At 39.9% G+C, this 14063-nt stretch overlaps 1 protein-coding gene across 6 annotated transcripts in view; it reads right to left on the bottom strand.

The window, feature by feature from the left end:
- klhl13 (kelch-like family member 13) overlaps positions 1-14063 on the bottom strand; it is a 60413-nt gene continuing 46350 nt past the window's right edge. For all 6 annotated transcript variants that reach the window (XM_039650024.2, XM_039650021.2, XM_039650023.2 and 3 more), the window contains 5 exons: positions 13585-13717; positions 11624-11820; positions 10749-11544; positions 6572-6685; positions 1-1441 (listed from right to left, as the gene is read on the bottom strand). In XM_039650024.2, the coding sequence (XP_039505958.1) occupies positions 948-1441; positions 6572-6685; positions 10749-11544; positions 11624-11820; positions 13585-13717 (1734 nt within the window). In that variant the 3' untranslated portion in view covers positions 1-947. The remainder of the gene's footprint in view (positions 1442-6571; positions 6686-10748; positions 11545-11623; positions 11821-13584; positions 13718-14063) is intronic.

Below are 14063 nucleotides of genomic sequence, written 5' to 3' on the forward strand. Positions count from 1 at the left end.
TTATTTTATTCCTCAAAATCTTGTTTATTAAATTTAGAAAACACAATTCTGTTAATGGTTCATAACAACAGCAGGAGTAGAGAAATGAAATATCAGTTAGGCAGGGAGGGATGGGGGCAGGCCAACCCCTGAGTTTAAAACAGTTTCCGTATCCTGTGGTCGAAGGTCAACTAACCCCCTGAGTGAGGACAAGAGAATGAGGGTAAAAAACTGGGCAAAGGCTGAGAGTGGACAGAGATGGGGGGAAAATGAGCAGGCATAAAGGGAAGAAAGAGAGCAGTTAGGGGGTGGGCGACCTCAGAATAGGAGGGATCAGGAAAACGTAGTCTTCATAGCAAAACTCTGGAGACTCAGGTAGAAAAGTTGAATTGCAAAGTCATTTGTTGTTCAAGTCAAGGTTATTCCTGCCAAAAGAGACGAAACAAACCCCCTAATGCAATGTTAACATGTAGTTACGCCCAACCCTGGGAGTTCTTCCATTTTTCTTTCTCATCGAGGGGGGATGGAAGGACTTTTCAGTATTCACTCTCAGGAGGAGAGGAGCAGAGTGATGAGGAAGAGAAGTGGAATCGTTTGAGGGAAGGGGCGGGGTTTCACCACAGACACCATTAAAACGTATATCAGTGGGGAGTGCAAACATTGTCTTTTTCCTGTGGGGACAGAGAGAGATAGACAGAGAGAGAGAGAGAGAGAGAGAGAGAGAGAGAGAGAGAGAGAGAGAGAGACAGAGAGAGAGAGAGAGAGAGAGAGAGAGACAGAGAGAGAGAGAGAGAGAGAGAGAGAGAGAGAGAGAGAGAGACAGAGAGAGAGAGAGAGAGAGAGAGAGACAGGGGTGCACGTCTATACGGTGATGGAGTTGCTTCTACTCATCCATCTGTATATGTCTGTCAATCAATCAGCCAGTCCATTTCATTCCCCTGTCTCTCTCACTCTCCCTCCATCCATTCTCAAGGAGCCGAGAGAGGAGACTCACGATTAGGCGAGCCAGTGAGCGAGAGGTCCTCAGGTGGAAACACTGTCAGTGTGCAGGCCCTGATGCCGCCCAGGGACTCAGGCAGGTCGAAGACTTTGTGCCATTCGTCCTTCTCGGGGTCATACTTCTGGACGATCTCCACCATGCAGCGGTTGTTCCACGAGTAGCCGCCCACAACGTAGATCTTGTTCTCAAACACAGCCACGCCCACGTCACTCTGCCCGCGGAGCATGGCCGCGATCGGTGTCCACAGGTCCAGGGCGGGACTGTAATACTCGCAGCTCAGCACGTCGTCGTAGTCACTGGTGCCCCGAAAGTGGTTTCCGCCGATGACATAGAGGCGATCGCCCACTGTGCACATGCAGTGAAGGCCGCGGACCGTCGTCATGGGAGCCTTCTGAGTCCACTTATCAGCATCCGGGTCAAAGCACATGAGCTCCTTCTGGAAGGTGTCGTGAGTTATTCCACCTGTACAACAAACCGCAAGGAGAGTTCACATCACTTCCACTGCTGAAAACACACACCTTGTGTGCACACGTTTCTGAAAGCATTAGATATACACAAAAAGAAATGAATAATGCATAATGCGTGCACAGAACCTCTATCAAGGTCTGCCGAGGAAACAGTTAAGATTTAATAATGCATCTCGGAAAACACAAACAATCACAACCAGGTCTGCATGCTCACTGAAAGGAACAAGAGAGGGAAGCAGAGAAAAAAAGACTAGAGGAAAAAGAAACAGGACATGTCTACAGAGAGGGCTGAAAATAAAAAGAACCATCCCATCAGGCACCTGGGCATCAGCCAACCAGACCCTCCCTCCTCTTCCTCTCTACACCCCTCTTGTTTTCGCCCTCTATGCGATCCATCCATCCATTTCTTTTACTAAGAGAAGAAAACGATTCACTGACAAACACACACAGGCTTTCTGACGGCAAGTCTCCTCTTTCAGTGCATTTGTGTGGATTGAAACACAAATAAAGCAGAAAGAGGAGAAAGTCTCGAGTGAAATGGTGAGGAAATAGGCAAAGGAGACAGGAAGAGGAGATATTAGTGTATGGAAAAGGAGAGATAATGACAGAGAAATTAGCATGAGGCAGCACATAACACAAGACTGTTTCATGCATGCACACTAGCACTCATGTGAGTGCAGAGTTTAATACTCCAATACTTCATGACCTATATAACAGACAGAGCGAGCGAGCGAGCGAGAGAGAGAGAGGGAGAGGCATGCAGGAGTAAGGACACAGACACCAGAGTAAAAACAAAACAGATCAGCAGTTCCAAAAATACTCCAGAGAAAGAGGATGGGTGGAGAAGAGGAATGAGGAGAAGTGTGAGAATGTAAATGTGTGTACGTATATCACCAGCAAAAGACCATCATTCAAGGGCGTATATCCAACATCGGAGATGGTCGCATTTGTCCCACCCAAAAATTATATAGCAGAGGAGAAAATATTTGATTTTGAAATCTTTAAAATCACAAATCGCTTTTATTTTAAAAAACGTGATACGGCGTCTTGTCACCGGCCCGCCCCCTCAGTGGCTCAGAACGTTTGCAGCTGGCGATTGACGACATGTCGGAGGATACGGCACATGTTTGATACTGAAAAAAAAAAAATCACGGCATGCAAATTATTGAATGCAGGACCGTGCAGTGCTATCCAACTTTTATTTGTGACAGAAAACTACATAGTAATTGATATTTATCAGTTCATTAAATCCATTCTAGTGTCTTTTACTTTTTAACTTGGTGTCGACTGGTACAACATTACTGTTAGTGAGCCAGGGTTGAGACGATAAATAATCAATAGGCATATCTGTTGAAATAAGTTGAAAGCTGTTTTGTTTAATTTCGCCAAATCTAACATTAGGTTAAAAAGTTTAGGGGATCATTTTTATACCTAGCTTTACCCTCTGCCTAAACTTTGTTCCCATGTTCACTGTGAACTCTACCTGCTCCTTTTTTCACGTTTGGTTTGTTGTTATATGCTCTACATATGTTTTCCTATGTCTTTATATTGCATTTTGCATATGTTGCATATGGTGTCTTTATGTAAATGCGTCCTCCAGAGGAGCAGTCAGCAGCATCACGCTAGGGCTGGGCGATATGGCCAAAAAAAATTATCACAATAATTTTTTTTATATCAGTCGACATCGATAATTGTCACGATAAATGTCAAATCTTTATTTCAATCAAGTTTAAAGGGAGATTTTTGCTCCTAAGTGAAAGTTGTATAAACCAGAGTGTTAACTGTGGTTTTAAACTACTATTGTCAAACATATCATGACAAACACTTGCCAAACAGGTGAACATTTCACAAATATGAGGTAGAACATTAAAACATTTTTCCTTAAAATAAATATTTGAATAGGAAAATATTTCTTCTGCACAGTTTGCAGTGCAGGCTGCAATATTCAAATGACATGTTTTGTCTCGAAATGCGAATTTGACAGTGAGTTGACAGTAAATCTGCATCCTAACTCAAGCTAATACTAAGCTAATGTTACATTTATGTTCATTAACAAAAACAGCAACAGGGGGGTTTGGTTCCTTGCCACTGGGATTGCGTCTCGCTTACCTCTCTGCTGTCGTGAGCGGTTAGGAGCTCAACCTCTGTCTTCATGCACGCTCGCTCTAGATAAGATTACAGGATATTTTAACTAATTTGCAGTAAAACTAGTGGATCGCGAGTGCCTCAACAGATAGACCTATAGATAAACTCATCTTTCAGGCTTGACATATCAGCGTGAGTGTGGCGTGAGAGCGTGAAAATTGGCGCTGAATGTGTGCGAGTTGGCAGCCCTGAATTCAATATGTATCCCACATTTAATGTTGCAGTTAATATTACTAGGCTAACCTTACAGTAAATCCATGGTAGGCTAAATGGTTTGAGTATCAATTCAGATTCTGACTGTATCATTGCACGCAGTGTTTCTCTTTTTTGTCAGCGGTGTTTCATTTGCATTTAAACTGGTTTAAGCTTGATATTTGTGTTCTTCGCTAAACTCAAGCACTTCTCACTGGATCTCATGAGCGAGACGATCAGAGTAAGCGCGTCTGCGTGAGCTCGCTGACTTTGAGCCGAGCGGATAAATGCTCCGTGTGGTGCGCGGTTCAACTGAGTTTCGTTCCGTTTTGCCGCATAAACATTATCGAACATTTATCGACCTCTTGATATCGTTTTATCGAGAAAAATTATATCGCGATAATTATTGTTATCATTTTATCGCGCAGCCCTACATCACGCGTTCATGCGTTTTGGGGGCGTGGCTTTGGGAAGAGCCGAGAAGGGAGGGGGTGGGAATTAATTTAATTTATGAATTTATTAATCTACAAAATTGGATGATTAGGGCTAGCCCTGCAATTAAAGAATTGATTTGATATTTATCAGTTAATTACTGCCATTCAAAATGTGTTTTCCTTTATCTTTACAAATGTATCTTTTTTAGTAGAATAAAGTATGTTGGTAAATGTTTTGCAGTGTAGTTAATTTATGACATTTTAGTTCAAACCATTAACGGATCTGTCAGGTTTCCGATATGTGTCGTCGTCCTACATGAATCACCAGATAGAAGTCTGATGTTGTTTCACAAGAAGATCAAGATATGACATGATTAAAAATTGTGATTTTTTTTAATTAAACATGCATGCATTAAGAGTTCAGAAGATCAATAACATGCATTTAGAAAAAAAGAGAGATGCCTTTGCTGCTGGCTTTGATACAAGAGTATAAATATCAATCAAAATATAAAATATAACTATCAATGGTTTATACACCATTTTTCGGTTATACTGATGGCTAATGGAGCCTGCGTGTGTTCGGAGACATGCACATAATATTCATGCCTAGTGCCTACAGTCACACCAATTCATATACGGTGCTCACACACCACATTGAGGAGTTCAGAATGTTATTAAGAGGTTGCTGGAGGGTTGAATGAGAGTCATCAGGCTCATGCATGTGTAAGGGTGAATGCTAATGAATGGGGAGGTAAATGTGTGTGTGTGTGTGTGAGCAGAAGACAAACCCTTGAGCAGCATTATCACAGCTCTCTGTGTGTGCGAGATCACACTCCTCCTACATACCTCAATGTTCATTATCACACAGAAACACACTCCTCTGATTCATGACATCACTACATCTCCTCCTCTCGCCACCCTATCTAACCAACCATCTGTCTGTCTCTCTCTCTCCCCGTTTATCATTCTCAGTGAAAGTAGGACTCATCTCCATAAAGCAGGATTTGAGCTACAATCCTGTAAAGTGAGCATGTGATCTCACAAGCCTGCACAAGGCAGGTTAACACCCTGTGAGAGAGTGTCTGTGTGTTCCTCTTTTTAGAGAGTTAATTTCTTGCCATCTGAAAACGTTTTTGCGAGATAGGGAACAAGCGCTGATCTCTGGAGGATCAGTTTGTGTGTGTGGTGAGAACATCTCATTCTCACCCTCTAGATATTCCTCTTCCTGTCAGCGACACCTTACCAACAACCTTATCTGTGAAAATGTGTTTGACAATGAGTACATTTTACTTTTTCTCGAACTTGTGCACATATAAATGTTGATGTGTGTGGTTTTGTGCTTTTCTTTTTTTTTTTTATATTGTAACTGAAATCTGCTACAACCGATCTTATTCAAATCAAGATCTGGGGTGCAAACTATGGTCACAAGTCCCGTCGTTACCAATAGAGTTCAATGGAAATTGCGATCATAGTTGGCCAACGATGCTTTTGATGCCTGATTGACTGTGCGTTCACACCGTCGCCGGCGAGAGCGGCAAAATTCTCTCTCGCCGCCCTGCCAACGATGCCGTGGAAAGATTTGTGGATGCTCTGCTCTGATCGAATGCTTGGTCTTTTTAAAAACTTTATTTAAAGGGCCGCAAAGCAAACAAGCATGTCGATCGTTATTTTTGCAGAATGACCAAGTAGGGTAGTATAAGTTAACCTCATGGAATCTTTGAAATGTGAAAGTAATAAATTGATCGATGGAAAGAACTTAACAATTATAGTGATGTTTGCTAACTAAATAAACCAACTAAAAGTCATTTGTGTGGTGTGGCTTGTGTGTTCATGGTTAAGTGCTAATCTAACTTGCATCTAATTTGCTGAAAAAAACAAACAAACAAAAAAAAAAAAACCCATTCTAGCGCGAAAATCTTGCCTATAAATAGTGTTGCACGCCTTCTTCAAATTATCAACCTCTCCTCTATTTTGCTTGGGAACTGATGTGATCAGAACCAAAGTTTACAGGTTTGAGTATATCTCAAATCCCCTCTTTTTATAGATGACGCTTAAAACTAAATATTTTTTCCATCTGATCAGTTTTGTCTAAAGGACTGGAGTAATGATGCTAAAGATTCAACTTCGCCATCACAGAGATGAAACACATTTTAAAACAGGTTCAAACTGAAAAGAGTCATTTTAAATTGTAACATTTCACAATATTAGTTTTTACTATATTTTGTTAAAATAAATGCAGTTACTGTGTAAGCATAAGAGACGGGCAACAAATCATTTAAAAAGTCTTATTGACCCCAAACTTTTGCACAGTAGTGTATGCAAACAAATAACAAACAAAGATGTGTGACAGGTACCTGAAATATACATGTATCCTCCGTAAACAGTGCCTGCGTGTCCATAATGGGGTTCGTTCATTTTGGCCACATACGACCATTCGTTTGTCCTAGGGTTATAACACTCCACAGTTGCTGGAGAAAGACAAGAGAGAGTGAGAATTAGAGATGGAAACAAGGTCTTGAATGCTAAGAAAAATGACTAGACTAACAGCCGAGTTAATAATGTGAATCCAGGAAAAGGTCTAAAGGGGAGAGAAAAAGTGTTCTTCTACATTAGTCATGCTCTCACTAACAGAGAGAATAGGGCAGCTTTAGTAATCAATTATACACAACCAAACTAATGTTCTTGCATTTTAACAGAAGCACGTTTAGACACTGATGCCCATTACTATTGAGGTCCATTGGCACTCTGCCACAGAGATTATGAAATAACCATTATTGAGGAATTTATACAACATGAACCAAAAAAAAAAAAAAAAAAAGGTAAAATGACTGACACCTTCTGTACACAGAAACCTCTACTTCACCTTGTTAAAGATTCACAGAAGACTGCTGGCTGCTCTTATCTAATCTCTCTAAATCAAAGGCATGTTTTTCTGAAGTTTTATAAAAGCATTGGTCTACACAGATCAGATCACTCTGAGAAGATCTGATACAGCTAGATACATTATTAATATCTGGTACTCTTTATCTCATGGAAACTACAGATATAAAACCAATCACACACACCAAAGTCTGGCTTCTGGTTACAAAAGATGCAAGGGCAAAAGAACTTTGACAACATGAAATGAGTACTTATTATATTAGTACTAAATTAGACTTAAAAGATGGGAGACCGTTTCTTAATTGTACTGAACACAATTTCACTGTGCACAGTTAAGTTAGTACTTTAAAAAAAGCAGTTTGTCAAAAACTGATCTGTCCATGGTGTGGTTGACTTTTCCACACCATGCAAGCAGCCAACAAGGTCTAGATTAATGTTCATTACAGTAAACAAAAATATACAGCACACAATTAAATAGAGACAGCCTGTTTTCCACTAATGACAACAAAAGGAGAGTCTGTGCCTGTTCTGTATCAAACATACAACTCTCAGTTTGTATCAGTAAATTAACGAGACAGACGTACCACTGAGAAGTCGGTCCTCAATCTATGATCATAAATATCACTCGCACAACATTTACTCGATCTTCATAACCTTACACAGACACATTCAAAAGTCAGGCCATATTTCTAAGACAGATGACCAAATTTTGAAAACAAGTTAAAATGGAAATACATAGATGAAAAATGATCAGTAATGCAGAGATTTAACAAAATCCTAATAAATAGATGTTGAATGTAACCACTTTTCCTCCTTGAGAGCTTGTGCCCAGTTGTCTGGGTATTGTAGCTTATAAAATCAGTCACTTGTAATTTGTAGCTAACTGCATACTGCAGTAACGGCGAGTTCCAGCACACTGGGACAGTAATATTATAGTAGTCACTAGTCAGAGTCCTCAAACCGTACAGGGTTAAAAAGAGAAGAAGATTAAACTCAAATTTAAACCAATAAATTCCACTTGACTGCCATGACGGTGGTCACAGGGTAACTGAGTGCTAGGGGCTTGAGTGTGTGATACTCGTAAATAGAGAGTGTATCCAGAGGGCTGGAAGTGTTTTGTGGTTTTTCTCACTCTCGCTGTGGAAGTGAGCATGTCAGAGTTCATTATCAAACTTCTATAGTGTGACACCTGTATCTGTGCGTGTTTGTCTCTTTCCTGTCAGTTGTGGGCTGCTTTACATATCTGATCATGGACCTGTGTACAAGAGATAAGATGTGTGTTTGTGTGTATAGTTAAGGGAAGGATTGCTGAGGATGATGGGAAGCCTTTTTTGGTTTGTGGACACATGCATCTCTATGTCCTGACAATCTGTTTTGCTCTGTGGATTTGCCCCTGCATTTTAATCACCTACATTTCATTGGGGCAATTTTGCTGTGAGAACCATCACCTTCGGTTAAGCTCCATCTTTGCCTGATGCAGTTAAACAACCGTAGCCCCTGGAATAATGACTACAAAGCAAATTGTACCAAAGGCAAGATACTTTTTCAAAACCACAGAAAGGGCTGCATAAACGTGTTTCCACAAATTTAACATAAATCCTGTATACCACTACCATTTTCTGTTGTAAGCCCTTTTTGCTTTATATATGAAGAGTTCAGATGCAAAAGCCTCTAAATGCCATTTGAAATTTTCTTCTTTAATGATGATTTTTATCAAACTTGTATATTTAAGTTCAGTAATTTCACTTTTATCATTGCCATTTAAGTGAAATTACTGAACTTAAATATACAAGTTTGATAAAAATCATCATTAAAGAAGAAAATTTCAAATGGCATTTAGAGGCTTTTGCATCTGAACTCTTCATATGTGCCCCAACAACCCGATGAACCGATGAGCTATTTGTCTTGAACGCATATTGAAATCATGCATTTTAAAACGTGTAAACACTTTCAAAGTATAATTAACAAATAAAGTTAAAATGACAAAACAATGCACCACAGTTACTTCACTAAATAAGTTTGTTTTGTTTTTCTCCACCACAATTAGTTTATCTTTAATTTTAAGATTAAATTAAGAGAATCATTTCAAAACCCTACTCTGAAATAAAAGTAATTATTTGACCATGCTAAAAATGAACAAGATAAAAATGTGTGGGTGGAACTATCATATAGTGCAGAGTTTTCAATTGGTTTTACATCAGACAGAGTAGTGACCCAAAATATTCCAAAATTGCTTATAGTACTAAAGTAAACAACAACACCCTAAAGACAAACTAACTATAAAACAAACTATAACATATTATGGTTATAAAATAACATACTACCTATATAACTATAACAAACTACCTTTAACCAGATATGCACAACAGGATGCATAGCAGGCTCAACATGAAAAAATATATTAGTAGAAGTCCTTGAAAGTTGGCATGAAATGGAAAAAAATTCAACCGGTTCTCTAAATGCATCTTTTTAAAAATCTTATTCTGAACAATTCGTCCATGCTTGCATTTGTTTAATTTTTTAATTCAACTCATAGCCTTCTCCAATCATTTAGTCTGGTTCAACCCTGCCCCTGGAGCCAGAGCCCGTTCTCGGCCAGGAACGTACCGGCTGAATGTTTTCACGGACTTGAGGAATGTAAGGTGCTTGAGTGACACAACGCTGCTACGTGTTGTCTAAAATCAAACGGAGCACGCCCAGGTGTTTGTGCAGGCAGTGCAGTGCACTGGCAGCTCCCAAAAACTTCTGTTACTCTCATCTGTCCTTTTTGGAGATATATTGAAACTGAAACCGCTGATTCACTCACTCTCTCGCACACTGGGTCTCTCTTTCGTGCACATAGTTTTATATATTTAGATATAAAGAGCAATGTAGAGCAGCATTATCACATTGTTCAACAAGACCACCACAGACAGTCAACTTTCTGACCTGGAACCATCTTTTCTGCAGTGGAAATGTGCAGAACGGTTCGAGACTGGACACAGGCCGGGTACCAGAACCACACATAAATTCAATAGAGCAAAGATAACAATAAATTAAGCAATCCTTTTTAGGTTTTTCCAGGTAGGTCTAGGAAGTTTTCAGGTACAGAAATTGAATAAAATAATCAAAATGTAAAATAACACTGTGTGCAATCATCACTTTATAAATTAAATAAAGATTATTCCTTGTTTAAAGTTACAAAATGTGTTCATTCAAGAGCAATGAGGGATTTTCTTGTCTTTAGTTGCTTGATTAACATTAAAAACACAGACAGTAGGAATATTAGGCTGTTGTCACTTTGAGACAATGCACGGATCCAGTATACTACTGATACTGTTACACATGCATTGTCACAACCAACTATGTTTGCTAGGATACTCGCCAAGACGTGCATGTTTTTTTGCGTGAATGTCTGTTCGAGCGCAAAAAGAGTTGAAAGCGAACTCAATTTAGCATGTATGCACTCTCTGAGACGCGTTTTTCAATGTGCGTGCTTCGGATGTGTGCGCACAAAACGTTTCAAAGATTTTTTTGGTGTCCACACCTCATTAGCACCGCAAAGACACTCATCTTAATGTTATATTTACAAAACATGTCAACAACTGAAGCACAGTGTGTCCCTTGGAAATCTGTCGCCTGCTGTGACACTAAAATCCCTTCCTGACTCACCCAGCTCTCCTGCAGCGTTTCTCCCGCCCACAGCATATAGATGTCCTTTGAGTGCGCTCAGATGAAAGAAGGTCCTCTTCTCATTCAGACACGCCACCTGAATCCACTTGTTATACCTCGGATCGTATCGAAACACAGTATCCACAGCTGTTTTACCTTTTGTGTCATAGTTACTTTGTCCCCCGACCACATACAAAAAGTTCCCGATTACCGCGATCCCGTGTTGGTAGCGCGGGGCGTCCATGGGTGCCAGTGCTTTCCATTCGTGTGCTTTTTCGTCAAAAAGTCGTAACTCTTTACTTACAACCAGCTGTTGCCGTAGAACACCCCCTAGCGTCACTAAATGGGTATTGTCTGAACGGATCGCAGTTCTTTCCGACTGCATCACCGGCTGCATGTATGGCATCATCTGGTAGTTGCTGGCTTCTAATAAAAGATTAACACAGGTATTGTCCGTACGCATGAAGTCGACAGTTTGTACGTGGTTTATGAGTTCTGTTGGGCTCATGAGGGGGAACCGGATATTGCGCATTAGTTTGGCAGCATATTCCATGCGACTTTCTTCATAGCGTAACCAGCGGCACGCAGCTTTGAACAGGTCCAGTTCGCTGCAGTGTTTTAGACTGTTGGAGGAGAGCACAAACGCTAGACGTTCGAAAGGAAGTTTGACAAACTCGCCAGTGCCGAGCAGCGAAGGAAAATTCTTTAGGATGAAGTTGTTGACGTATTTGTCTACCTCCGTGAGGTTGTAGGTGTTGGCGATGCGTCCCACTTCTACACAGTTGTCCAACGACACCTAAGAGGAAGAAGGAAACGTGTGTAAGTACTAAAAAAGAATACACAGCAGAATAAAAGTGCTCTCATTTGTGTCCTACCCCAGAAATGAGAAAGACTTTGCAGAAGTCAAGGACAGGCAGGATCTGGAGAAAGCTAGCAGCCTCTAGGGTGTCCTGTAGATTCTCCATGTTGAGAGAGAGTTTGGCGGTGTAAATGAAGTCTATAATCTTCTTTAGCCCTATTCGATTCACACCGTGCAGCTTTATACACATCAAATCCTGCTCTTTCATTCCACCTGAGGAAAAAAAGAAAGAGAAATAGGGGAAGAGATGACAGGAGAGAGATGAAAGCGAGAGAATAATCAGTGCAAAGAAATATGCAAGCAAAACGGATATAAAATAGGGGAAAAGGCATATGAAGAGAACAAGGAAGAAAAGAATGGAGGAGGGATCAGCAAAAAAATTTTGCAAACGAGAGGATCAAAGGCAGAGAGCAGAGAGTGACAGAAACAATAAGGAGAATGAGAGAAAAAGGAAAAAAAAGAGAGAGAGAAGTAAAGTGAGTCTTACTGCAAGCTGTCACCAATTCTTTTTACCATGATAATGAGCCACTTATTCAAGAGCCACGTTTGAAATAAATCAAACCACTTTCATTAATTCAGATATGATTTCTCAACCATGTGGAGATGGAGAGAGAGAGAGCAAAAAGGATAAGTAGAACACGAGTTGAGAATGAAAGAAAGTAAAACAGACAGCAATTATGGGAGTCTTGAAGTGCTGAAATGCTCTTGGCACACTGGTAGCAGGACTTTAATGGGGCTTTAGAATACCATGGACCTATTACAAGATGAACAGAGACAGCACTTTTCTCAGCTACATGCACAGCCAAACTGTAACGCTGTGTCGTAACCTGACGGCACTTTTGTCTGTTCTAAATGTATTTATTGTAACATCTTAAGAGGCAAAACTTCAGATAATTATTCAACAACACAAGGGCTAAACTCTTTATTTAATCAGAATAGAGTTGGGAACAATTTAAGGTCTCTCAGGTTATTTTATGTCCTGTTATTATACGTAAAAAATAAAATAAAAATGGGTGTGTTTACCAGGTGCAGTTACTGGACCTATGTGGGGCAGTATTCATCATGAATTACTGATTTGCTGCTCAAGAAAACATTTCTTATCATCAAATACAATGTATTTAACATCATTTTTTGTGTAACATTATAAATGCCTTTATCTCCCTTTTTTATTTAGCATCAATCTGACCCCAAACATTTTAACAGTAACATACTGAATGGCTAAGCGACCCACTTAGTGTTCATATTACCGTTGCTTAAAAACTGAACTCTTGATTCAGAGTCTTGCATCAATTTTTTCCCAGCTCTAGTTAGCAAATCAGAGTATTCCCTCGATGTGCTGCTCCTTCATAATTGTTTTACTGCTCTCTCATAATAGTTTTGTGTTAAAAACTCATTCAGGGTTTGGTAGTATGTAGTATTAAATGGCATAATTATTTAGGGAATAGCTGAACTCAATTCAAATAATGAAATGAAGTTCTTTCCATTGAACACATTATCTCAGAACAAGCTTTCCCAAATAACCCCGAGCAAATCTCTTGCTTTATCTTTTTTCACCTCTCTCGCTTTGTTTTTTTTTCTTCCCAAGAAACAGAGCGTACTTCTAGAGATAGATGAGAGAGAGATGGGGGGGAGGGGGGTTGGGGCATGAGCGAGGGGGGAATGGAGGGAGAGCTCTGAAGGAAAGTCTCTGGTGTGACTAAACGAGACTAGTATGATACTGATATTTATGATATCAGACTAAAAAAAATTAAAAAGAAAATTTAGAGACAATACAAAACACAAGCAAAAACAATCCAGAGCTGGTAGTATGGTATAGTACATAACATTGAGGAAACATTAGCTTTCTCTTTTGTCAAACTTTGACCTCTCAGTCCAAAAAAAACCTTCCATGTTCCTCCCTTTATCCCTTCCTCACCAGGAAACTTGGCTTCACCTCACCTAATCCTTTGTTATCCTATGTCTTGTACTCTCACTCACCTGTAAACATGGCTTTAAAGTAGTCACTGGAAGAGGCCATCATGGCTCGGTGAACAGGAAACGCTTCATCCCCATCTCCCGCCACCAATGTGACATCACACAGCAGGCCCTCTATCCTCAACTGGTCAAAACCCTGAGAGATGGAGAGAATAAAATACAACACAGAGTATTGTATAAAACACAATATTTTCTGTAATGCACTTAACGAATTCACCGAGGAGCAAAGGGAATGAACAAAAGGGTCACATTAAAGCAGTGTTCTCAAACTGCTTTAGTTTAATAAAAGGATATGTGCCTTCCAAAAAACATTCAATATCATATTAATGTGTTGTATAAAGAAAATAAAAAGGACATGAGCAAAAGTATCACAAAGATGTTGTGAATAAGGAAAAGACAATGAAAGTTTGTAAAATGAACTTCAACTGTCAGAAGGACAGCTCATGAAGAACCAATCATGTACAGAAAGGAATGTTCAGAAG

Source organism: Pimephales promelas, chromosome 4 (genome assembly GCF_988280905.1).
Source record: "Pimephales promelas chromosome 4, fPimPro1.hap1.1, whole genome shotgun sequence".
In the NCBI taxonomy this organism is placed as follows: domain Eukaryota; kingdom Metazoa; phylum Chordata; class Actinopteri; order Cypriniformes; family Leuciscidae; genus Pimephales; species Pimephales promelas.